The sequence below is a fragment of the Anser anser genome, assembly GCF_964211835.1.
Source record: "Anser anser genome assembly, chromosome: 2".
In the NCBI taxonomy this organism is placed as follows: Eukaryota; Metazoa; Chordata; class Aves; order Anseriformes; family Anatidae; genus Anser; species Anser anser.
The window spans coordinates 155,708,791-155,734,811 of NC_139721.1; the positions used below are offsets into that span (position 1 = coordinate 155,708,791).

General features: G+C 40.4%; 1 protein-coding gene across 7 annotated transcripts in view; it reads left to right on the plus strand.

Moving 5' to 3' along the window:
* KMT2C (lysine methyltransferase 2C) overlaps nucleotides 1-26,021 on the plus strand; it is a 197,637-nt gene that overhangs the window by 65,273 nt on the left and 106,343 nt on the right. For all 7 annotated transcript variants that reach the window (XM_083824638.1, XM_083824639.1, XM_083824637.1 and 4 more), the window contains exons 4-6: nucleotides 7,349-7,555; nucleotides 10,602-10,741; nucleotides 12,379-12,488. In XM_083824638.1, coding sequence (XP_083680764.1) covers nucleotides 7,349-7,555; nucleotides 10,602-10,741; nucleotides 12,379-12,488 — 457 coding nt within the window. The remainder of the gene's footprint in view (nucleotides 1-7,348; nucleotides 7,556-10,601; nucleotides 10,742-12,378; nucleotides 12,489-26,021) is intronic.

A 26,021-nucleotide genomic window follows, 5' to 3' on the forward strand; every position in this document is an offset into this window, starting at 1 on the left:
TATGGGGAACAGTTAAGTAAGGTAGGACCCTTCACTCTGAAAGAGGCTGGAGGAGGAGGATAGCAGGCCTACAAAATCATAGGTGCCCTGCGGAGGGTGGCTGTGTATTAGCTGCTCAGTTTGTTTTAATGCAAGAAACAAGGGTTTGTCAAATGAAATTTTGAGGGCTAGATGCAAAATAAAGGGAGGTGATTCTTTGCCCGGCAGGCGGTTGTCTAGACTGACATGGAAAATCCGTGCCAAAGGATGTTGTGGAGTGAGGGAAAAAAATTACGTGAAATCAAGAGCAGACCGGGCAAGTTCATGGAAGAGAATCTGAGAATTACTGAATATTTTGGAATAGCACCTGATTCAGGAAGGCTCTGACTTGAAAATACTCGGAGGCATGGAAAGTATCATATGTTTGCCCTGTTCTTTAATACCACCCGTGCTTATCCTATTTCCAACACCGACCATACTGGGCTGGCTGGACCTTTAGCCTGACCCAGCACAATTTTGACTAAAGAGCCCTCTCTGGTGTACTTCACCTTTTCTTTAAGCATGTTTTCAAAGAAAATACATGAGATTTGAATTATGCAGAGCAGCATAGTTTTCCGTTTTCTAATGTGACTGAACGATTTTGATGGAGCTTTCTTGGAAAAACAGCCAACTTGGTAGGTGTTCAATTTCAGTGATTTTCAGGCAATGAGACCCTGTAACAAATCCCCTAAGGGTGCCAGAGGCTATGCATTTTTGGCGTGGTCCATACTCACGTGCCAGGAGAGGGAATCTGTCTTGACCAGACAAAACCACTGAGCACTAAGGCACACTGAAGACACAGACCACGTTACTTCTTATCTTTGGGTTTTATCACTCGCAGGTTAAATCACCTCTCAAAATAGCGTAGCTCCTCCTGCATTTATGGTTTGCGAAGTCCTAAATGAGCTTTAAACATTTGTTTAGCCTAACATTGATGCACATTGATGATACATAAAAGCATATTTGTACTTTTTAAATCTTAAAACATCAGGTAAATGTGGTGTTTCGCTGATGGTGTTTGGGGGGTAATGTTTTCTTTCTAATCGGAAGAGTATCATGAAGTAGATTATACGGCTGCAAAACTCCGAATGTGCTGGTGTGAAAAAATTGGAGAGCAGTTACTGTTTAATGTCGTTGAATTGCTTTGTGCAAACTGAGCTTGAAAATTCTTCACCAGAAGTTCTGAAGTTCATATGAACTTGCCCCAACCTCCCTTCTTTTTAAAGAAATTGTGCTGTGCAAGTTAAATGCTGCTTTCAAAACCACATCTGTGGAGTAGTGCAGAGTGTCAGCCCACTTGAAAATTTCACGTTGTCCTGCGATTCAGTTTCCTGTGGGAAGGAGAGCATCGTGTGTAAGACATTTAAATACAGCTCGCATCTGAGAACTTCTGCATCTTTTTCTTTGTAATGTCTTTATTTTGCACTTCTCATACTTCTTTATTCTTAGTCTCATTAATTCAGCAGGGTGATTTGTTGGGTTTGTCATGCTGTATCGATGTGAAGCCATTACATGCCCTGTCAGGAGATTTCTCCGAAGTTGGCTTTGGCAGTTTTCCTTCAAGTTTCTTCATTATCCAAGGTCAGATATGGACAGGATATTTAGAAGATAAAAAGCTGATGTTCCATACGTCCCTAAAATTTCTAATAACTTCACCTCTGGGAGTATCTCACATATTAGAACTCACACTGGTGCAGATCACTGGCATTGTTTTAAGTCAGAAATCTTTTTTTTTGGTTAAAGTGTAGTGTGCAGGTCTTGATTTGAATTTACATAAATGATACAATGGTGTATCTTCAGTAAGGAGAAAAACAATTCACTCTTTAAATAACACAACATAAAATAAAGATAAAGTTAGTGCATTATTGCAACTTGGCATAGGTAAATAAATAGTAGATCCCCTGTAGTGTTTAATTTAGCTTTTTAGCATATGTGAAAACAACCGACAGGGTTAGCTGAGAGACTCATTCTCAAGGCCAGTTCCCATCAGTCTGCTTTCATAATCTGTACAAACAGTGCTCTGAAGTTGTGTTTTGCTCCCAAGCATTCCATTTCGTTCTGCTGAGCTTACTTGTAATTTCAAATAATACTTGCATAAAACAGTTTTAAAATTCTGTAACAACTTTGCCGATACCACGCAAGGTTTTATGCTTCTGTTCCACCTTTGAAAAACGCCAAAATGTGTGAAAAAAAGACACCCTGAAGACATTTGTAGACCCTTAGGAAAATCATTGCATAATTCCTTTACGAGCAAACTAACCCATAGCAAAAATTGAATGATGCCCTGTTCGTTGTCATCTTATTTTTACATGAAAAACTGTAATTCAGTCATTATTGTAGGAAATGGCAGTAGTGTTCCCCTGTACCACAGTATTTAGTGATAAGGCAATGGTTATAGCTAGTGGATCTTACTGGAATTGCCATGCCTTGTGTTTTCTCAGATACAATTCAATGCCTTTTCCTGCTTAAACAGCAGTGATGACCCCTGCTCTTAATAATTAGGCTGTTTGGAAAGGTGGATGCACAATAAATCTTTGGTAATTGATGTTCCCTAGGAGGCTGGGAGGGATTTGAGAAGAGGTAAGAGGAGGGCATCTGTTGAGTTGAATCCACGAGTTTGTGTTTCTTATGCTGTTGACAATTTCTGTTCATCACTGTAGAGTTTTTGGGTTCCCCTGTGCATGTTCCCCACAAAAAGGGGACCTTTAGCACCTCTCTGCAGAACAGGAGGCTGAAGGATTTTCTTTAGTCCACGTCCTTCATCATTCAGTTCTAGAAGTTGTGTGTACCTTGAAGCATTGTACTGACAGATGCAATCAACACAGGCCACTTGCTTTCTTCCTTGGCATTGAGCTGGATAGGGATCCTGGAAGACAACCACAGAGGTATGGCTGTAGGGAAGGATTGTTGGTGAAGTTATTCCTACGGAAAGGAGGAAGGGAAATGTATTCCCCCAGCTTTGCACAGCCAAGTTACGGATCAGTGGCAGTGCCACATGTCACTGCACGTTGTCCTGAGTTCCACTTGGGGATGAAAAACAGGCAGGAAAGTGAAGGGTCACTGCTGATCCCATCGAGGGTCACGCTGGCTCATAGGGACCAACCATTCCTGCCAGCAGCACAGCAGACACAAGCGTAGATCTGTGAGACGGGGACACCGTGTAAACAAGGCATGTTTACTTAGGCCAGCCTGCACATCTGCTTGTTGGCAAGGAGCCTTGGCTGACACTGGACCCCAGTGCCATTTGCCATCTCAGAAGGATCCAGGAGGGGCTTCTGCTTTCTCTTGGGAGTATAACTGTAGCGGCTCTTGGTGCTCTTCAAGCAATGGTAAGCCTGGTGGTCAGCTTTCATTCTGTTAACGAAGTTATTGAGACTCAATTTTACCTTAATTCCCTCACTGAATATTTGCAAGCAAGCCAGAAGATGTTTCTCCTTCTCTGGTTCTAATTTAATATTGTGCAACTAGTTGCCCAATATTGCATGTGTTGAAATGAAATGCTTTGAACAGGAAAGTTTGTGTTTTAGGATGAATCCTAATGACTATATGTCATCGCTTAAGTAGAGGAAATAGTGACTGTTCTTCTCCCTTCCTGCAGGATTAAATGACTCCAGGGCATCTTGTTTTCTTCTGTTGGGATGTGGACCATGCTGGATTGTAGCATCTTAGATTCTTGTCAGAGGGTTGAGTCAGTTCTGCTTGTGGAAGAGACTTGTAGAAGATAATGGCTGCAGCAGGTTGCTGAGTTGGATGCGTTTCTTTTTAGAAAGGGCATCTCTGTTACCTTCTGGGAACATCTGGACCTCCTGTGAAGGTTTGGTAGGAGCAGACATTAGCTTCAGACATTGACCTCGTTGCCTCTTACTGCATCTCTTAAATCCAGTTGCGTGTCTTGTTTTGTTCTGAACTTTTTTTTCTGTGCATCACGTGTTGCATACAAATACATGAAGTCCTTTGGGATGAGGTGAGTTGTCAGCACCTACTGGCAACAAACCAGCTGTGGAATTTTAAATTTTATATACATAAAGTAGCATTTGTTCTAGGAAAATTTAGGAATTGGGTTGAAATTAATGATTTCAAATTTTCTTTTGGAGCACCATACGTATATCTTGAATGCGGTGAGCTTATTCTTTCTTTTTTCCCTTACTAGCTTCTAAAAAGATATGTGACACATCATCTCTTGCTTGTTATCCCATTTTGAATTAGCCTGTTCTGAAAATATGCTAATTATGATAACAGATCTAGGGTTTGATCTTAAGAGTTGCCAATATCTCAATTTCATTATCTTCACCATGAGAGCTCTTCTTGCATGGCAGATTTAGCTCCTCTAATTGCATATTGACATATGGAAAGTCGATTCGCAAGTACTTTCTGCTATCCTCAGATGATACGAATAAAAAACTCTTACCTTCTGCCCATGCAGACATAACTTAAAATATTTACTGAGCACTTAAACCTAAAAGGCTTACATGATGGAAGTGGCCACTCCGTACCGCGCGACAAACCAGCGATGTGACGTGTTGGGAAGCGGAGGAATACGGCTTTCCTGCTGAGCTTCTCCAGCGTCGGGGTGCTGGCTCGGCTTGTTTCCACGTCTTCGGGGGCCAGATGCATTTGCAGCTTCTCGGCGTGCTCTCTTCACCCTCCCTTGAAAGTGTGACAACTCATTTTTTTCCCCCTTTTATAATCCCTCCCCTCTTGGCTGCGGTCTGACAGTGTTCTGCTTCTCCTCTCCTCGACTCCTGCGTCTGCCTGTTTGCGAGCCTTCAGCGAAGGATTCCCCAGCCCCTTCCCTGCTGGGCGTGCGAGCTCTTGCTTCACCCGTGGTCCTCAGCTTTGCTGGAGCAGCAGCAGCAGCAGCACAAACCATCTGATGCCTGACAGCATCACAGCTGTCCACACCGCTCTGAGGAGTAGCTGTGAAGCTCCCGGCTCTTGCTGTTTCGCTTCCCTCCTCCTGCAGAAAGCTCCTGCTGGAAGTCGCGATGCAGGAGCTGCAGTCTCCAGAAATAGCTGCTTTACCCCCGCGTGCCTTTTGAAGCTACTACTGCTTTAAAAGATGGTTTATTATTTCAATTATTGTTTCATGTTTCCCTTTTATAAATCGTAACGTTAGCACGTTTGCTGCGACTTCACTTTAAGGAGCTTTGTTTCTTTACTCATAATTATCCTCAAGTCTTTTAGTGAGTAGCAATTGTCTGTCCTAACAGGATGTGTGAATAATTATTTATTCCACTGTGGATAATCTTGTGTTTGTAACTAGCGTAATTTATATGCCATTGTGCTGCCTGTTTAAATCTCTTAAGTCTCCTCACAAGTCTCTCTAGTCTCAGCTAGCCTAAATAGCTTTGCTTGCCCGCCTTACAAACTCTGCCTGCGAGGTCAGATCAGGTTTTGCTGCTGGCCTGGTGGGTTACACGCGCTGACATAGACAGCAGCATTCATTTGGTGCTGGGCCACAGGGAAAGCTAGCTTGTAAGGCAGATCTATCTCCCATTTAGCTGTAACTATGCATTTTTCCTCAGTCTCATGCTGTGTTTATCCTCGTTTTCTTCACATCGCTTTACCTTCGAGTATCTTTTTCTAAAGATTTCTGGAAAGTGGCAGGGATTTACCATCGGTTCCTGGGATCTGCGCTCAGGCAGGATCCGTGAGGGACGTGGGACCTAGGCCAGAAACGCGGAGGTGAACATTTTCTATCGGTACTATGGCAGGGTATTAATTTGAGTACCAGGAACGGCACCTATTTTACCTGCCCACCAACCTGCATGACCCCAAGGAGTGTGTCTGCCCTGGGGAAAGTGCAGTCCTACCTGTCAGTGAAAGGAAGCGGCCTCCTTTCGGGCTGAGTACTCTTGACATGCTGCTCCCTGCGTTAGGCGTTATCTGGTATTACCAGCGCTGTAATAGCAGCACAGTTCAAAGGTATTTTACGTACCTCACTTTTAATTGCTTTCATCTTTCTTTTTTCTAGTGTTGCTCTGTGGTGCAGGCAAAAGACCTGTCACAGAGTATGCTGAATCAAATCTGAGGTGGCTTTGCTGGTTTTCGGGGTCTTCTGTTCCAAGCTGGAACTTCTCTTTTTTTGCTTTCTTCTTCTGTCCCTGCTCAGACCTCACCTGGCTGAAAAGCACGGGTACTCTGTATTTTCTTTCCAGAATTTACTGGGAAATGTGTGCAGGAGTTTAGCCTTAAGATTTCCCCTTCTTCCCACGTTACCACCCTCCACACACCCACCCAGCACAGACCAAAACCCAAACATGCCACCTTGCAGATGCGCTTAAATCTATTTAAATGGGATCCAGTCAAAACGAGGCCTCTAGCCAAGTGCCTGATTTCCCTCAGGCATCTTTCTGGGGTCTTAGGGGCGGAAATATGAAGAAAACAGAATTGCTCATTTAAGCATAAAAATGTGTTAAATGGCCTTCCTTTAAACGAATGCAAACTGCATTAGTTGCAGAAGTTCACATTTTAAGTTTGTGGATATGTTTATTACAGAAATATTTTTCAGTAGCTTCCATATGATGTGACACAAGGAGTGCTGTCAGAGCTGTCATTTCAGTGCTGTTGCTATGTTCTGCATGCTAAAACATAATTGCAAATGGTACAGGGATGGCGTAACGGTCACAGTTCTGTAAATACAAATTTCCTCTAGTCAAACTTGGAGGTACTGTATTGTTTTTAAGTGTGAAAGAGGGTAGTTGGATCTGTGTACATCATATGCTCTGCTGTGTGGGACTGCAGTCATTGCTGTGATTTTCCCATTTCTGTTTTTCTCTGTCTGAATAAACCTTTTGGTGTATAGGATATGTGCACTGTGCTGTTACACATGGTAACAATGTGCTTATAGAAAGTATATGTGTAGCACACGCACTGTGTACAGAAGGCTTTGCCTTTTCCATGATGGCAGAGCTGAGGTCTTACAACGGGTGCGGGATGTTAATCAAGTTGTTCCTCCTATTCTTTTCCTTTTTTGCACTGTTTTCTTCTGCCTTTTAGCTACTGTGTGTCTGGAGATAGTGGTGGACCTGTCACGTGCTAAGAATTTTTGAACAAAAAGATGATCTTTTTATTAAGCACTTGGATATTTCCTGTTTATTTATTTATATGAATCATGCGCTTCTGTAAATTCAAAGGTTCTTTAGCATAAGTGTAAATAGGCTGGAAGTAGTTTGCCTTCCTGAATGTTGGGTTCTGATACCTGACAGCACTTGTGAGCTGTTGTTGCTTTTCTGTGAAGGGTTAAATTGGCGTGGAAGTTGATCTGGGATGGAATATCTCTGCCGTTTCCCCCCTCCCCAAAAAGCAATAATTATCTTCCCTCCCACAGCGAACAACTCTGCGCCTTTTGTTACTGTGGTGAACGAAGCTCATTAGGACAAGGAGACTTAAAACAATTCAGTCCAACTCCTGGGTATGTTATCCCATGGAAAAACCAGCCTTTAAACAAGAGCGAAGCCAGCGACAGCACCGATGGAGCTTGCGAGAAAACTCCAAGGCAAAACTCAGTGCCGCGCAAACAAAGAGGACAGAAGAAGTAAGTCAGTTTTACAGGATCTATGGTTTTATGGTTTTGATTCCTCTGCAGCTCACAAAGTATGTTTAGAGGTACTTGTACTGTTGCATTTGTGAAAATTTAATGTGGTTCATTAATATAAGTAGGCTTGTTTTGGTTTTTATTTTTTATATTTTTTTTTATTTTTTTTATTTTGAAAGAATGCAAGCAGTATAGGAAATCCTGTAGGAACTGTAGAATATCCTAAGTTGGAAGGGGCCCACAAAGATCACTAAGTTGAACTCCTGATTTCACACAGAAATGGTTGCCTCTTTTTCACTTCTTAAAGATTGGTTTCTCCTTTTAAGTGAGAATCTTGAATAGAAGACTATAGAAAAGATTATTTAGAAGTTATTGTGAAAGCACAGATCTTATTGTGAATTCAAAGTATTGGGGTTGGGGGTTGGACCTGATCTCTTCCAACCCCTACAATTCTGTGTGATTCTGTGAAAGTAAATGGAAGACAGTATGCAAAAGGATAGAAGATAATGGATTTCTGAAGTGCCATTTATTTTGTACAATGGAGTAAATAGAAGCCTCTCTCCATCTCTTGGAAGCATTTTCCCCATGTCCTCCAAAACTGGTTCATGCCACTGTGACAGGAGAGTTACACACACATCGCATGTTCAGTACCCTTTGGAAGTGGTGTTCATTAGCTTTCCTAAAACAGTGTTGTCAGTCACTGTACTAGCGGTATCCTGTGTCCTGTCAGGTAGGTGCCACCTTTCAGTCTCACAGAATCGCAGCCTGGTGAGGCTGGCAGCACCTCGGGGTCCCTGGGGCCCAGCCCCTGCCCCAGCAGGGCCACCCCGAGCAGGGTGCCCAGGCCCATGGCCAGGCGGCTTTTGGAGCTCTCCAAGGAGGAGACCCCACAGCCTCTGGGCAGCCTGGGGGTCAGGGGAACCTCCTGGGCTCCAGGCAGGGCCCAGTGCCTCCTGTCCTGGCACTGGGCACCACTGAGAATAGCACTGAAATACCACCAGGTATTTATAGATGTTGGTATCTCCCCCTCACCTCCAGCTGAACAGTCGCAGCTCTCAGCTCAGAGGGGAAGTGCTCCACGCCCTGAATTACCAAACTCACTAATTCTGAAAAATGGCAGGAACACAAACACAACTCCGCAGATAGGTTTTATTAAAGATACGGCGACGACGCTTCGGATGTGACTAACCAGACAAGCGGGTTGTTAGGCTGATCCCCCAGCGGGGCCGCGCTGGATGTCGGGGATTGGCTGTGGGCGCGGGGCCGCCGCCAGCCCCGAGGCCCGGCTGAGGGAAGCTGAGGGAAGTGCAGGGAAGGAAGGGAAAAGAAAAGAAGGGAAAGGAAGGGAAGGGAGCAGCAGCGGCCCCCCTGCTTTAAGATGGAGCCACGAACGGGGTCCTGCAGCCGCTGGCAGGGCAGCTGCGGCTGTGTGGTGCATGGCTCTTTGCCACCCAGCTTCGCTCCTAGGGGTGCCAGATCTGACAGGAGCACTTTGGTGACGTATTTTCAGCTGGGTGTGCCCAACGGGACTTGTTAAGGTTCAGTACTTGGGCCCGGCTTGCTGGCGGAGGTAGTTTTGTGCTTGGTCAGGCCGACAGCATGCTGCCGTACGACTCTGTCAACATTGTAAAAGTGGGCGGTGGAGGGTGCTGGCGGGGGAAAACAGGTTCTCTTCAGCCTCACAGAGCTACCCCATCCCCTCACACGGTTCCTCGGTGTTTGATATGCACGTCAAATAGTGCCTTAAAAAAACACGAAGTAAAAAAAAAAAAAAAACAGGCTGGGGCGGAGTGTGTTTTACTTCAAGATAAAACTGCAGAGTAAATGAGGATGTTTGCTGACTGGATTGGATCCTGTGAGAAATGCCGTGTCAGTTGGGGTTTAATTGTTTTTTAATTTTTTTTTTTAGTTTTGGTGTTTTGAGTGGTGGTTGAATGTTGGAACTGGCTCTGCTGAGCGTGGGGGCTGTTCAGGAGGGAGTTTTGTAGACCAGAGCGGGTTAATTCGGTGCTCTGTAAGGGGCATCGCACTGCTGATAGTGCTGGAGCTAACTGTCATGAGTCATTAGAGTATCATTTAGTAATTAAAAACTTTTAAGCTCTCTCTGGCAGTACAAGAGGGTTGTTTCTCTCTCTTTTTTTTTTTCCCCACAAGTTTTTTTATTGATTTTTCCCCGTATATTTCTGAATGTTGTTTTTGGAGTAGAGCGCACGTAGTATTTAGGAAGGCAGTGTTATCACAGGTTACAAGTCCGTTGTTTACTGTAGCTCTTGGCACCAGGTCATTTTTAGTGTCCTTTTTTAGTGGTTGTGCGCAGAAGGAGAGAAGTCAGCAGAAAGGTATTTTTATGCTGTCTCAACTCTACAAACTCGGAAGAAACAGTAAATGTACAACTTTGAGTTACTAATGGGGGAGAATAATGAAGTTCAAAGAACGTTAATAGAAAAAAAACACACCACCACCCTCTTTCCTGCTAACCAGTGAAGCATTGAATGAGGTCAGATCTCTTGAGTAAGTAAGCTTAATGCAGATCCTCAGATGTCCAAGATAAATTTTTGCCTGCAGGAAATAAAGCAGGAGGAATCACCACTTCCTTCTGTTAGTTGACTAATCTGAGTGTTATTACCTGTTTTCTGTTAAGATTAGAATTTGGGGAACAAACTATTACAGTTAGAAATGAGATACACCCGTGTCAGCACAAGGTAGTAACCTTTATATCACTGGATTTCTGAATCCCCCTGCATTCCTTCCTGCTGTCCCTACCCCTCCCCTTTTTTCTTACTTATCCGCTGCAACCGAGGTTGATGCTCCCCACCTTTAGCACCCTCTTGGCTTCCTTCTACGTCTCGTCTTCCCCAGAGTAACACAGACTGCTCGCTGTTACTTAATTTTCCAATTCTCAGACTTTTGGTCATGTTGATTATATTTTAATATGTTTGGAAAAGTTTGTTTTCCCTGAGTTTTGTATCATTTACAAGTATCTGGCTAATTGAATGAATTATGTGGTCACTTCTGATGTGTTGTTTTTTTCTTCTCCCTGATACAGATCTCGATCGAGTATAGCATCATGTACAAGTGTAAGCACCCAAACTGCTTCCGACGATCAGGTTGTCAAATTCTGGGATGAACTCAGTTTAGTTGGCTTACCAGATGACATTGATGTTCAAGCCTTATTTGAGCCAACAGGTAAGATATGTTGCTCTTCTTCATTGTTTCGCATACACCAGTAGCTGCAGTGACAATGAGTGAAGTTATTCAGCTGTTCATTTTCTGTGCTCTGGTGTTTGTAAAGTATTTGATTGTGCTTTCTTAGCTTTTACCAATGTTTTGTGATGTTTCTGTACAGTACTGGACAGAATCTTAACAGGTTGTGGACGATGTTGAAGATCGTTTCCAACCTAAAGGATTCTATGACTATATGAGGAAATAGTTGTAATCTGCTACCGAACTGTTGCTGTTCAGGTAGTAACATCTCAGTATCACAGTTGTATTTTGTGGAAAAAAAGAGGAAAGAAATGAGACACAGCTTAATACAATTTTTAAAGTCCCAATCTTGTAGCCTCACCTAACTTCATGCTGCTCTTATGGATTATCGAAAATAATGGAAGGAAAGATTTAAAAGAGCAGGTATTGATAAAACAATAGAGATATAACACACTTGCACACTTCTCTGTAAGAAAACTGTCTGGTTTGTATGCTTTGGTATGCTTTTGTTTTAACGTAGCTTCTCTTTTTATTCAATTATGAATGACTTTTTCAGAAAGCGTCTGTGTCCACATTCTTTTGATGCCAGTAGTCCACTCACATATTTTGACTCAAAAATGGAAATACATTTCTGTTTAAACCTGTGCAGTAATATAAATGTTATTCTTTCATGAGTGTGAAAATTGATTTCAAAGTCTAATTTAAAACAACAACTTTTGTTTTAAAAAGTTATACTACAGTGTGTGGGAATGGGGGCGTGATCATATAAATTATTTTGTCATTATTATTGGTAGAGGACTCTTCCCAGGCTATTGCAGAATTTTTGAGGGAGTTTTTTTGTGGCTGAATGATTAAGTTGGCCAACTACAGTATCTAATTTCAGCAGCTAATGTACAGCATTGTTTCAAATCTAGGAAAAAGCTGTCACAGAATTCCTTTGGAAGTATTCATCATTTACACTGTCTTTTCCCACGGCTGAATTAGAAACTTCTTTTTAAGATATATCCATTGATTTCTGCAAATTCTGTTTTTAAGCAGATACTCAGTTATCAATAACGCGTTTGTACCTAAATCTGTATTATGCATCTGTTGCATTGATGCAGTTTTCTTACGTGGTTCTTCTGTTCATGCTATAGTTTTACCTTTTAAAAATTTTATGTAGAACTCTAAAGCGTCATTTGAGCACGTTCTACATAAACATACGGATCTGTGCGTGGTCATTGGCAAACATGTTAAGAGTACATACAGACAAATGTTGTCTGGAGTTAAAACCAAGACCTTCGCGTCTGTCCTGTGCACAAACATTGTGTATATACCCTCTTATTAGGATTTTATGATCAGGCATCTGAAAGCTAGAAACAGATGTACAGAATGTGCTGAAATGAAGTGGAAGATGTTTTATGTATCAAAAGAAATGCAGTATATTTGGAATCTGATAGTAACTGCATTGTGTTTGGTGTATGATAATAAGGGCATTAAATGTTGCAACAAGAAAAATAGGAAGAAAGACTGCTCATTTTCTCTGGCAAGTGTGTTCTACTAGAACGCGGTTCTATATTTAAAGGAAATGCTTGATAGAGTTGTAAAACTGAAGCTGTCCTTTCCTCACAATGCATTAGGTCATTGCTGGGCTCATCACCGCTGTGCGGAGTGGTCATTGGGAGTCTGCCAGACTGAAGAGCAGCTATCGGTGAACGTGGACAAAGCTGTTGTCTCAGGGAGCACAGAAGTGAGTAAAAAAAATAAATTAGAACGTTTGAACCAGCAGGGAAATAGATGGTGAGATGGGATTGAAGAACAGGCAGTAAACTAATGCAATATAAGGTATGACCAACAGTATCCACGTACAGATCTCTGAGCTTACATTCATCATAAGTTTTTTTTGGACAAGTATTCATGGTAAAATCTACTCTTGCAATATATCAAAGAGGCTGACTTCAGGGCCTGTTCTGGGATAGCTAGATTATAGAAGGTACATGGCTGACCGACATACAGACAAAAGAATAGTTGAATTCATGTTAGCAAATGCCCTCCTCATTAGAGGAAATAGTTTTGGGCTTGCCAGTTTGTATTCTGAAATTGTGTGACTCAAATATAGGAAAAAAAATTCACTATTACTTTTATACTAATTGCAAAGAGGAGGTGGGTGTAGGAAAGCTAGTGTTCAACACAAAGCCTAGGTTGTTGTTATAAATACTGATAGAAATACATATTTAAATGTTGACTGTTCTAGTTTGAAATGGTAATGTATTTGAAAAAGTTAAGTACCTTTGAAAAGGGCAGTCTTTTGGTGTCATGTTGTGGTATCACGTTGGAGTGATGATGAGACAGATTTCACGTTGTTTTTACCACATGTAGGTATACTTTTTGGTCTTACTTAGTCATGTCTAGCAGATTATTTTAATAATTTTAGTTTCTTATTAATTCTTTATTAATCAGTCGTGCTGTGATCAAGTCTGCATCATTTGCTTTTTTTCCAATGATCATGCTTAGGCGTATTTTTAATTGATTCTTAAAGTTTTGCATGCATTATATTAAAATAACAAATCAATGTGTAAGATGCCAGTAAATGTTCTCCATTGTGTGGAGTAAAAAGCTGCTTTAAATCAGTCTTTCAGTACAAGCTGTATAATACAGCTTTACTTATGCCATCTGCTTTTACATACACCCATATTGAATAAATGCTTTACTTTGAATTGAATAAATGCTTTACTTTGAATAATTTAATTGATTGCTGTGCTTCTGCTTTCAAAGTAAGAGACTATTCAGAATGAATGAACCTGACAGAATTAAGTTCTAAATGAGCTTGAAGACGTTAAAACATTCATACGTGTGTGTGCGTGTGTAAATAAAAAAATCGTAAAAAGAATGAAATGAGCATCCAAAATTTGACTTTTTTTTTTTTTTTTTTTAAATCTCAGTGCTGGAAAGTTTTAGTCCTCTTTTTTGGATGATTATGGTGGTAGTTTGTAGCCATTTTGTGATCAGCTCATTCCCATCGGTAGTCATTTTCTTAATAATGTGCTGGTTTATAACAGAATCCTTCTGATAGTGTTCAAGCTTGTCTTTTGCTCTATTGAGTTTCATCATATTTAGGTTATTTCAGTTCCATTTCTTTCTCCATGGTACCTTGCTTCTCCCCTGTATCGATGGTGTCTCAACCTCCTGTCATTAGCACATTTTCAGTTTTGAATAAATGTTTATAATGTAAATATTTAAGTTTTTTTTAAGAATTCTTCATTTCTCTGGTGAAATAGTTTCCATTTCAGTCTTGTCTTTTCATGGGCCATTGTGTAATTTCTCTACTAATCTTCTCAAATTCTGCAAATAATTTTTTGGACACATCTATTGCACAGTGCAGTGCATAGAGATGAGAGATGAAATTTGCATCGATTGCCGTTCTGCATATTTTCTATTCAGTCTTTGCTAAAAATGTTGAGAAACTTTCTTCTCTGCAATACAGCAGTCAGCCAACAAAGAAAGAAGTTGTTTTGATTATTCTGTTTTATCCTTCTTGGGAGATCCTCAGGGAGAGCACAGTAAGAGCTCAACATCGATTGATTCTGGAGGAGTAGCTGGACCAAATGGGACATCTTTATCCCACGGTCACACCAGGGAAGTTTTGGCTTCTGGTTTTTCAAGAAATAAGCAGCAAACTCTTTTGTAGTTCTCTGTTTCTGACCGTGGAGCAGTGACGTGGGGGCTGCTTACATTTGTGTGTAACTGGTTTGGAGCCCAGGTAATCCCTGTTCGCTTGTTGTGTCCAGGCTACGCTGCTCGGTAACCATTTTTCACTGGCCTCAGTGCTTTTTAACTTGTCACTCAGCTAGAAAAGGCACAAAAAAGTATAAGGAGTGCTGGTAATATTCTGCAGTAGTGGAAAAAGTAGTTTCTGAGAACAAATTTTTTTTGTGTGAGACATTTTAAAAAGTTCTGAATGAGAGGTATAGCAGTCGACTTAATATATGGTTTTGCATTTACAGCTGCTTGCATTTTGCATTTGCTAAAATTCTGGGTTTCTTTCTGGTGTGATGTTACTGCATTTTAAGAGTAAAGTTTCTATTTAAATGTTCTAAGCACTGTTGGCAATGCAGATGCAAGTATGTGCTCAGGGCTTACAGAAAAATGGTTTAAATAAGAACAAGCTGTATGCTAGTTCCTCTACTTGCCACCAATTTTGCTTTGTTTTTTGTTGTTGTTGTTGTTGATTGGGGCTTTGTGTCTTCTTGGAAGTCCCTCTGGCATTCTATGGGTTTATGATGTGGTTTGCAGCATTGGCATCTTTCTTCAGCTGGGAAAGTATGTTTTCTTTTCTTGACGTTGATATACAGATGAATTTTTGACATGCAACAACCATTTTCTTGATAGTAAAGTTCTTTGGTTTAGGTCTTCTAAGTTGTGGAGAGCATTTTGGAGCTTTTCTTACCTTGAGGGTCTCTTAAACTTGTAAGTTACAGTCATGTTTCTCATTAGTTAGGATGTCTGTTGTTTGCAAATCTGTTCTAACTGGATATGACAATGTTTCTCATTACTCTGTTTACCAGTTGAGATGTCCATTTGGCTTCACTGAACTCGTGATTGCATTAATAAAGCTTGTGTGGACATATTTCATTGACCTAGTCCAAAGTATGTATGTTAATTCATTTTTGTTTCTTCTTGGCTTTGTTTTCTGAAGGTTTAAAGTACAGTACTGCAGAGATTTTGGTGTGCGTGCACGTCTCACAAGATAGCCTGCTTAGCATTTCTTTTTTCTTCGGTTCTTTCTTTTGATTCACTCATTTTGAAGGCCTGGCAGTTTATTTACTCAGGCATCTGACCAATTTGTTACGTGCATTTGCATCTAGACGTATGTGGGTTCTTTGACTTTCTATCAAAGTCTTGGTTTCGCCTCTGTTTAATATTAATGAGTATACATACGTGTATATATATATGTGAGGTGTTTAAACTCTTATTCATCATGTTTTTTAAGTGACAAATAAAAGCTGGAATGTACCGTTAGATTTCTGGTAGTAGATGGTGCTCTAGCCCTTCTGGGTGGTATGGTTGCCTCGTTTTAGCTCATTGCCTACCATGGTCATCTGAGCAACTGAGGCTTCACTGATAGTCTCAGAACCAGTTTTCAAGAGAGCAAAAGAAGAACCGGCGATCCAGTTGGCAAGCATAGTGTCAGAGCATTATTCAGGAAGACTCTTAAGATACGGAAACTTAGCTCTGGAGCTTTAGCAGTATGTAAATCTGAACACCCCGGTGTGGCAGTTCGTTCCCCTACTGTTTTAATAGGCTTTCTTGGGGTTCGGGAGTCATTTCATTTCAAGTTTTGAAAGAAAATGGCTTCAGAATATGGAGAGAAGGAGAGAAAATTTCTAGTGATTTGCTTGATCCAAAACCTAACTAAATTGCTTATAATTTATAAGTGCTCTACTGAGTACATAAAAAATTACCATAGTAAAGAAGTTGTCATGTTGTCAGCTTTATGAAGATAATCTTTAATCGGTGAGGTCTTTCTGCAAATCTTTGTGGTAAGATGCAGAGATGGTATTAAATGGAGACTTAGGAAAATAAACAAAGCAAAGGGAAATGATTGAACAGAAATCACAGTTCTTGCATAAAAAAATAATGGATGTGGATGAGCAGAGAGTTCTGCTTTTTGTTGTATTTCTGGCTTCAGCACCGTGTTTTCTTAATTATGCTGGTTTTTGATATCTGGAAGAATGATATGGTCTGAACCTTCCTGGCATTACCGTTAAAAATGGAGGCCTTTAGGGCTTGCATCTGCTCAGCTTTTAACAAGAATGGTGTTTGAAATATTTTCAGGTATTTTTAAATACTGCTTTATAATCTCCTTGTTTATTTTACATATATCGAGTAGGTGGCTGTTTCTCTCTGGTCTGTTGAGGAAATAATAAAGTTCACTACTCGTCTGCCTTACATTGTCTAGCCATAACTCTTCTTTATGCTGCAGAGACCCACATCGCTGCATTATTCTCTAATTGTTGAAAGCTCTAGAAGCTCCCGTCTAGAGCATCATGCACAAGAGCATGCATCAAAATTGCAGGAAAGTGCTTTAAAGGACCCTGGTGGGTTGGACAGACATTAGCAGATAAGGGTTACATGGTTTGCCTAGAAAGGGGAAGATGATTAGTTGTAATGGTTTAGGAAGTTGTATAAATCAAATTGCAATAAGGTGGGCTTTTATTTTTATATATATATATATATATGAGTATCTCAATTAAAGAAGTGAATTTAAGAAGGACTCAGTAGCTGATGTGTTTGAACCACTTCTGAACACACTGTGCACAAGAAAGGAATGTAATGTTAATTTTCCCAGCCAGCTTTCTCTTCCGATAAAGTGTAGAAAGCAGTTTACAAGTCTTGGGAGTATTTATCAAGGACACAAGTCAAAGAAAACAGTATTGGTGGAAACCAGAAAGGAGGTTCCTATCTGCTTAAGGGCTGAATAAGGGAAACAACGCTGATGAAATGTCTAAAGCAGTCATTCCAAAATACTGTATTATTCTGTTTCCATTTTGTAAGATGTGGATTTCTGTTTGCTCCGAGATTCTCTATAGCTCCTTGCATATTTATCTACTTCACAGTTTTCATTTTTCCAGTAACAGTCAAGTGTTTTTTCAGGACCAAGACTCTTGCAAACAGATAGCTGAAAAATTGCCGGCGTCTTCTCCCACCCATCCATTTTTTTTTAGTTAATCAGGGCAGTATCTTCTCTCTGTACAAGGCAGCTGTTTTCGGCTCCTGCTGAGTTTCTGCAGGCTGTTTGGCGTGTTATCATTGCTGAGAACTGTAGGAGTTGTTGCTTTGCATAGAGGCAAGCTAATCAATAGCATCTTGCCTTGTTCCAAGCTGTAAACGATCTGCTGTTTTGACACTCTTCGCTCCTGGTAAGCCCTTTTTCACATGGTAACACAGTCTTTAATTTTTTTAAAAAAAGCATTTTCCCTTGATTTGTGCCACCAGAGATATGAGATTGCTGTTTGTGGATGCTTCCAAGTTGGAGCAATGTAACGAGGCTTATGTATTAAATTCACACTTTTTTTTTTTCTTAAAGTCCTTTCCATCTACATTTTTAAGTTCTTTGCTCCAGATTGAATTCTAGCGTGATGTTTATGAAGCTAAACTGTAAGGAAAAAGTAAATTGAGGAGAAAGATGAAAACCAGTTAAAACATGTACAGGATTTTTTTTTTTTTTAAGTGTTTGTCCACATTTGGAAGATATCCTCACCCCTTAGCCTCAGTAAGTTCCTTGTCTTGTTGAGTCTTGTCTAAGTTTTTAATGGCATGCATGTATGTTTACTTGTGCTTCTTTGTACAAGTTGAAAACTGATTTGTCTGAATTGATATTTCCTTTTATTGTTCCTTGTATGTGAAAGTAAGTGTGCACATCTTACAAAATGAACTTCATGGGCTGTGGAGGATGTTTAACCACAGCAGTTATTGGGCAAATTTTATTTTTGGTTACTACAGAAAAACGGTGTGAAAATTGCTTTAAATTGCAGAATTCTGGAGGTAGGGACCCTGCTTGACTTCATATCCGTCTCAACCGAACTGAACAGAGCATGTACTGATTTCCTTTATCAAGGTAGAGAGGAGGATTTGGAGTTCCATGATGCTTTAAAGGTTCCCTTCTTCCTGTTTTGTTACTGGAAGAGCTAGTAATTCTTAAAGCCAAGGGAAAATGCATAAGGAATACCATCTATCATAATACATACTTCTTCTGAGCAGAGTCTTCTGTGTTTGCCCATTTTTTCAAGAAAAACCACTCTGTGATGTGATACTATATGAGCAGCTCAGGTAGCCAGAAGTTCCCCTCCCAACTCTGGAGTTACGTACAGTCCTCAGGCACACGGCTTCTCCGCATCTCCCTGCTCCGAAATCTGGGGGTGACTGCCTCGCTGCTCTGTTGGAGTGGCTTCTGATTTTATCTTGCCAAGTCTGTTTTCTGTAATTGCTCCTCTCTTGTGTTTCGATGAAGGAAGAAGTATTCTTCCAGAATACCATCCGTAACTTTTTTACGTGTTGCTGTTACAGAACTCTAGCATAGAAAGTGCTGGAGAAAGGCTGAGGAGTAGTGTCATCGTCTCCTCAAGAGGACAATTTCATATGCTTCTGGTCACTTTGGTAGTTTCACTCAGTTCCTAGCATGTTCCTAGAAATGCTGTGACAGTTTAGCATTGAGGGCTACGAGGTATTTCAGTTCTCTCTGAATTTCCCTCTCAGTACTTATTCATCTAGGGATTTGACAACATTTTCCTGCCGATGATAAGTCTTATACTTCAAGGAAAGACACAGTGACATAGTGTAAATTGTCTTCCATGAACTAACGTGTTCCAGAACAGTTTGGATTCTGGTCACCTAAAGCCAGGTCATTTGTGTTGCGGAGAATGTGAAGCAGGCAGTTCTCACAGCTTGTTAAAAGCCATCAGGAACGCTACACCAATTAATCTATAACAATTTTTCAAAGTCTGCAAAGCAGCCATGACATCTTAAAATTATCATAGCTGTTTTTGTTTGACTGTGTGCAATTCATCAGGAATACCCCTGTATACCATAAACGATGCCAACACAGTTTGGGTAAATCTGCTGAGGTTTAAGATCTTCTGTCAGACCAGTATGCGTATTCTGTTTTTTTTGTAGGCCCAGCAGTTGAGAACATGTTTTCCTGTTCAGTAAGATATACAACTTAGTTCTCATTAATATTGTCATATGAACAATGATTAAAGTAATCTTCCCTTGGAATGAAAATAAGCTATACCACAACGGACTGTTGTTCATTGGATGTCACTGTCCCGTAGCAGCTGCTTTGAAAAGCAAACATCAAGATAGAGGAACCAGGATGGGAAAGAAGTGAGAACAAGCATATAGGAAGAAGGCAGAAGGTTGACATTTGAAATCATTACGATTATTGAAAAATTCACCCTTCCTGTTTCTTTTTTTTTCTTTTCTTTTATAATCTGACTCGAGGAGCCAAAGCAAAAAAAGTACGATTTAATATACTTCATGCAAAAAGAAAACTAGCTTTTTGCTTGGTAGTTGTTTTTGACCCTACAGTCACTTCTGCCAAGTTTTTATTATTGTTTTTAAATTATCCAGTGGGGTTCTGTTCATTCAATTTTTTTTTCTGCAGTGAAACACGGAACAGGAAAAACTAATTTACAGTTCTTACAGGTAAAGAATCTGGTTCCCTATCAAAACACAACACTTAAAATTACAGAGTTTAGGACTCGGGTTTCAGAAGGCAGTTTTCAATTTCCTCAGTTGTCTCATAGACCATGTTTTCTGGTACAAAATAAAGTACATTCTTCTATATCACTGCTACTGCTTAAGAACATCCAGTAATAGTTCAAACTGAATAAACAAGAATCAAGAACCCTTTGTGCTTCTCTGCTTCTAAAATATTTTTGTCATTATTTTGGCATGTAATGTATGGATACCTTGGGATGTAATTAGACTTCACACTTGAACGTGGACCCTCAGTGATGTATATAAAAGTTTGAAGGGATTGCTGTGAAATCGTGGTCTGTCCAAATAGTGTGATTGCGCAGGGAGACAGCAGCATGTGGAGGAAGTGTGGGTAATCTGCAGTCTAGTCTTTGATGAGAGAAGGGGTCTGAAATAGATTTTTGTTTCGAATTTTCCATTTACTGAGGCAGAAAACCTGATTTATTTTCCTAGTGTTTCTGATGGAATTGTTGCTCCCTCATGAATGCTTCGATATCCAAGTACTACACGGTCACCATACCTTAACGAACGTTTAGAGCTTTTAGCACTTGCTGGGCAAGCAAGTACTTCATGACAAGCACAAACACTTCAACGTGACTTTTCAGTCTTTATAGTAGTTGCCTGCTTCATAACCTGTTGTCATAATAATTTGGACCTGCTGATTAGAAAAAGGAGCGCATGATAATGTGAAACTAATGTAGTTATGGTTAATTTCATTTCAGTGAGTTGATTCTAATTACAAGAAGAAGTAAAGCATTAATTTGCAACCCGAGGTTTGGAGGAGCAGTGTTTGGCTTCTCAGAGGAAGCAGAGGAAAAGATGTACATTTTCAAACTGGAGTTTTGGGAAATTTTTGAGATTTTTCTGTTGATTCACTTTGCCATGTGCTTTCTGTGAAGTAACAGCTGTGTTTTTATCCCTACCTTTTCGTTTCCAAATACATGGAGAAAAAAGAAGTGAATTTATCTGCATGGCAAGTACTATTGTCAGAGCACGTTATAACTCAGCGATTATAGTGGAAGGGTGTCTTGTTCCTTGGGTGCATACAAAACTCGTGCTAACGCTCAACTCCTGCTAGCCTTGCAAATGGACAATGACTAGCTCATGTATCCTAATACATACATTTTAGGTTTATGTAATAAACTTTATGCGGCGTAAGAGAGGCCTTTTCGTAAACTGTTTTTTCCAGTACATTAATACAATTTCTGTGACTCCCTTGCCTGCAATTCTGCAGATTGGAATAGAAGCACAGTGTCGTTTCTGAGAGGTGGATCGACAGAAACCGTCTCTCCCATAACAACTGCACGTCTGCAACATAGGAGCAAGTGGGGAGGGAAAAACCCAGAGTTCCTTAGTGAGCACAAACCTCCTTTTCTTAAGACAGTTCCTATGGCTTCATCTAAAGCAAAGTCTTTTATTTTTCAGCCTCACGTATTCCTTTTCTTCACGCCGTGAATTGCTGATGCTGATCGTGCTGTAGCGCCGGGAGAGCTGGGCAGGCTCTGCCCTGGAGTGCTCGCTTGGCACTGGAGCAGGGAAGCAGAGTCAGCCTTAAAGTCTTCATTCTGTGGGTTTTTTCAAGATGAATGCTTTGAAAAAGGCACCTTTCTTGAACCTTAGATTTTGAATATGTGGGTACAAGAATCGGGGGAGAGAGATTACTGCTCCACAGAAATTTCTGAGAGGGTTTTGATGCTGAATAGAAGATAGGTGTTGCAGATGCGAGGGGCAGTCTGTGAAGAGTAGGAAGCAGAAAAATGGGCTAGGGGCACCAAGAGAGAAGCAGCAGTGGCACAGAAATGAAAGCCAAGAAGCCTAGCTGAGAAACATGAAAGGGCCTATGTTCCTGAAGGAATTTCCAGTGCAGGTTTCCTTTATTCGCTAACATTCACTGAAATAATTTACTGAAAGCTCTAAAGTAAAATAGTTTAGTGTGTGTTCCAAACTGGTGAAGTGCACTTCACAAAGACCTTTTCTTCCTTTTTTGCATGACTTGAGTAGAAAACACTTTTTCCATAATATGCCCAAAGAAAATCTGCATGGTCTTCCCCTCCTCCCATTCCAGGGCCTTTCTTAAATGTTACTCTAAGCATTAAGGCAATGACATAGCAGTTCGTGTTGAGGCAGCGCTCTTGCTGGGCATTTGATTTCAAGAGTTTATATCTACACCAAGTTATTTTGGGGGCTTACGTAGCTTGTGTGTTAAAAATGGAGAGAACCTGATCTCTGAAGTGTAAAGAAAGTCCATTAAAGGAAAATCAGCCTCTCTGATTGAGATTGTACTCTCCCTCAGAGAGTGCTTCACTTCGCTGGAGGGAATAACCTGTAGTGGTGCTTTGCTGTAGGACATGAGGAGATGGATGCTGCTGCTCTCCCTTTTGCCTCTCTATGCTCAGCAGAAGTAACAAGATCTACAAAAGCAAGAGAATGACAGTGTAATGCCCCCAAATTTTAGATCTGACACAAGGAAATAACATACATATACATATATGTATATATGTATATATATGTGTGTGTATATATATATATATATAAAGCAGGAAACCTCACACATCTCTTATCAAGTATGCCCATAGAAGCTTAGCTGAGGAAGTATAGCAGTACCACCAGTCTCTGACTTTTTGTAGATATTTGAATGCAAACCTCATTTTCCTGCCTTACTGCCATCTCCCTCGTGGCTGCTTATTTAAATGTTTTATATTCAATCTTACAAAGCTAATGTGGATTGATTTTTTTTCCTTAATGTTCACAATTAAGGGTCTAATTTCGCATTTATGTGATGGTTACATTTCCAAAAAAAAAAAGGCTGATAAATCTTTTGTAGTTATTGTTGGTTAGTTTTAGACAAGAATGGGTACTCATTATGCTCTGAGCATTATAGAAATAAGGCATCATCCCTGCCTTCAGAAGCTTCCTTTTATTCATGTGCTGTGTATGGAAAAGGAAAATACCCCCATAGGGACAAGTTGTAGGTACATATGCCAAGGTGTAGCATTGTTTGTATAGTGCTAGACAATTGACTCTAATCCTGGTTTTGTAGCTGTTTCCCTTTTAAATAATGTTTTATTTAATGACATCTTTTGAAATTTTCATGGACATGGGTCACTTTCTTTTTTTGCAATGAGAATTGTAAAGTTTAATGAAATTTGAGTTCTGAAGTGTTTTTGATTATTCCAATCAAGTCTTGGTAATTTTTTTTTCCTACTAATTGTATGTTTCTTTATACTATATTACATATTTCCATTTGGGGCTTTCACCCATTGTCAAAAAAATTACACAAACACTTTAATTTAAAACTCATGAGTACTCATATTAGTCTGTTGGCATCGGTTTGCTTTTAAGCAATGGCTTAAAAAGTGCTACTGAGATTGGTGTACTCAGCAGCTTCCAAAAATCAAAGCATTAGCAAAAAATAGTTTTGAACTCCCTAAAGATTTTCTTACTGACTTCCATTAGCACAAGTTCTGTCCCAGAGCTGCAGATTGAGCATAAATATTACAGGCATCAGTATGAAGTAGTCCCATTAATGCAGGTGTCCTTGAGTGCGTTTTTGTTGTTGTTGTTGTTTTTTGCTTGTTTGTTTTGTTTTAATAACATGGAAAAAGTCTCACGTGAGAGACATCTTATGAATTGTGATGTTCAGGAATGTTCCCTTCGTGCGCAAGTGCGTAACACTTGGTGATAAGTACAGCCGTTACGTGCGTTAACGGGAGCGCTGCAGTGGATGCCTACGATCTCTTCAGAAGGGGTAGGCTGGGAGGGGGAGGCGGTGGGGCAGCCCTGTAGGTTAGGGAGCATTTGGATTCCCTTGAGATTAATGATGGCGGTGACAGGGTTGAAGTCTCAGAATCGCTAGCCCTTGTTCTTGTGGGGAACTTCAACTTGAAGGGCAAAGGCGTCCAGGAAGGCTGGACACTCTTCAAGAAGGAAATCCGAAAGGCACAGGAGCAGGCCGTCTCCGCATGCCAGAAGATGAGCCTGTGTGGAAGAAGACCAGCCTGGCTGAACAGAGAGCTGTGGCTGGAGCTCAGGAAGAAGAGGGCTTATGACCTTTGGAAGACGGGGCAGGCCTCTCAGGAGGACTAGAGAGAGAAGTCATCATTATCCACTAAATAGTCTGCCCTTCAAATCCATCTCTCTCAAGTTAGAGATAAGGGTGTTGTGTGGGACCGTGTCAAAGGCCTTAGAAAATCCAGGTAGATGACATCAGTTTCCATTCCTTTAAAGATGTCATGTTTCTCTTCAGTATGTTGGGGGAAAAGTTGATATTGCAAAATAAATAAGTAAAAAACATTTCCTAGAGCATCTAACATTGGTAAAAACAACTTGATACACACTAAACAGATGGCTGTGACACGGGTTCACTTCCTATACAATGTGAATACATGTATTCAATCTGCGATCTAGGCAGTTATTTTTCTAATAACGCTGCAGGTATTTCCACAAATAGCCTTCTCCCAGTTTTTGATTAGTAAAATGTTATTTTCTTCTGATCAAAAATATTTTTCCACTCTGTTTCTGAATGAAATTGCCTCCCAAAGAAGTGGGCAGAGTGGCAGATTATGCAGAGTAAATAGTGAGGCTGGATTTACATAAACTGCTGTCAAATATCCAAGCACATACTAGCTGTGTTTTTATTTTTATTTTTTCCTTTCAAGTACAGCAGGTTGTTATGGCAATATTAGGTGTTATCTGTACGGTATTTCCAGGGAGGTGTGTTGACAAATCATAAACCTTTAAAAGTGAACAGAGACTTGTACAGAAACAAGACAGTTAAGTTGTAATAGTCATTCTTTGAGTTTTGTGAGGAGAATACTCATTCTCCAAGATGTAAATGAATTTGATATATTGAATGGAGAAGTTTCAGGTTTTCCAAATGTCTTACTAGGTGAGCTTTTTTTTTTTTTTTTTTTTTTTTAATGTGAGTAACATGAAATAGAGGGTGAATTGCTAGGAAGACTGTTACAGCTGTGCATCCATCACATCAGTATGTGCCATAGGCACCTCCAGAATGTTTGCTTTCTGTCAGACTTAAAATATTGCGATGGATAAATCCCCCAGTAAAGGTCGGACCTGGCAGCAGTGCTCACTCATCTGAGAAACCAAAAGGTCAGAATATTCAAGACACCGGTAAGACTAGGAGCCAAGCATCACAGTAACGTATGGTCATACTTCCACTCTTAATTTTATGTGAGCCTAATACGTTTGGTACTTGTGGAAGTTCATTTCTTTACATGACTGCACTGGTACAGTCCTGTGCACCAGTCTGGTGTTCCTCAGCCATCACCAAACTTCTTTAATTGAAATAAATCCATGGTGTGATAAACTGTTTCTTGCCTTAAGGGTGTTTTTAGTGAAATACTCATCCTAGGACTGTGGCAGCATTGTTATCTTCACTCTACCACAGAATTAGGGTTATCAGCTGATTTCCGTGCCATCAAATAAAATTGGGTTTAGAAAACAGTGATTGAATCTGTATTCTCTCAACCATCTGAACAGCCTCTCTAATCTCACTGGAACGCTCGCGTTAATTAGCCGAGCAGGCTGTGTCTCTAGAAGAGCTTATTTGTAGATGGTGATCATTACTAAGCCTAGAAACCACAAGGCAAGAGAATTTCCACCGTGGTATTTTGTGGATACTCAGCGTTCAGGGCTGAATTGTATCTTTGCTGTGGACTTGCAGCCTAGGCTCTGCAGAGCAACATGAAAGGCAGAATCCAAAAATATGATCTCAGACCAGCTCCTTCTCTCTCTCCAGACCCCATGCCTTTTGTTGATCGGCGTTATTTTCCCTTCACTAGTTCTATGTATTATTCATATTGTTTCAGTGTGCTTTTACTTTTGATAAAGGCGGTGGGATTTCCCCATTTTATGTGAGAAAATGCTTTAATGGTGTTATTCTAGTCCTAGGTTAGCTGAAACCAGATAAGGATAAAATCATCAAAAACTCGCTGGCCTGTCATTGGAGATGAAGGAAAAGAATTATGGAAAAATTGGACCGTGCTTTGTTTGACTGTATGCAAGA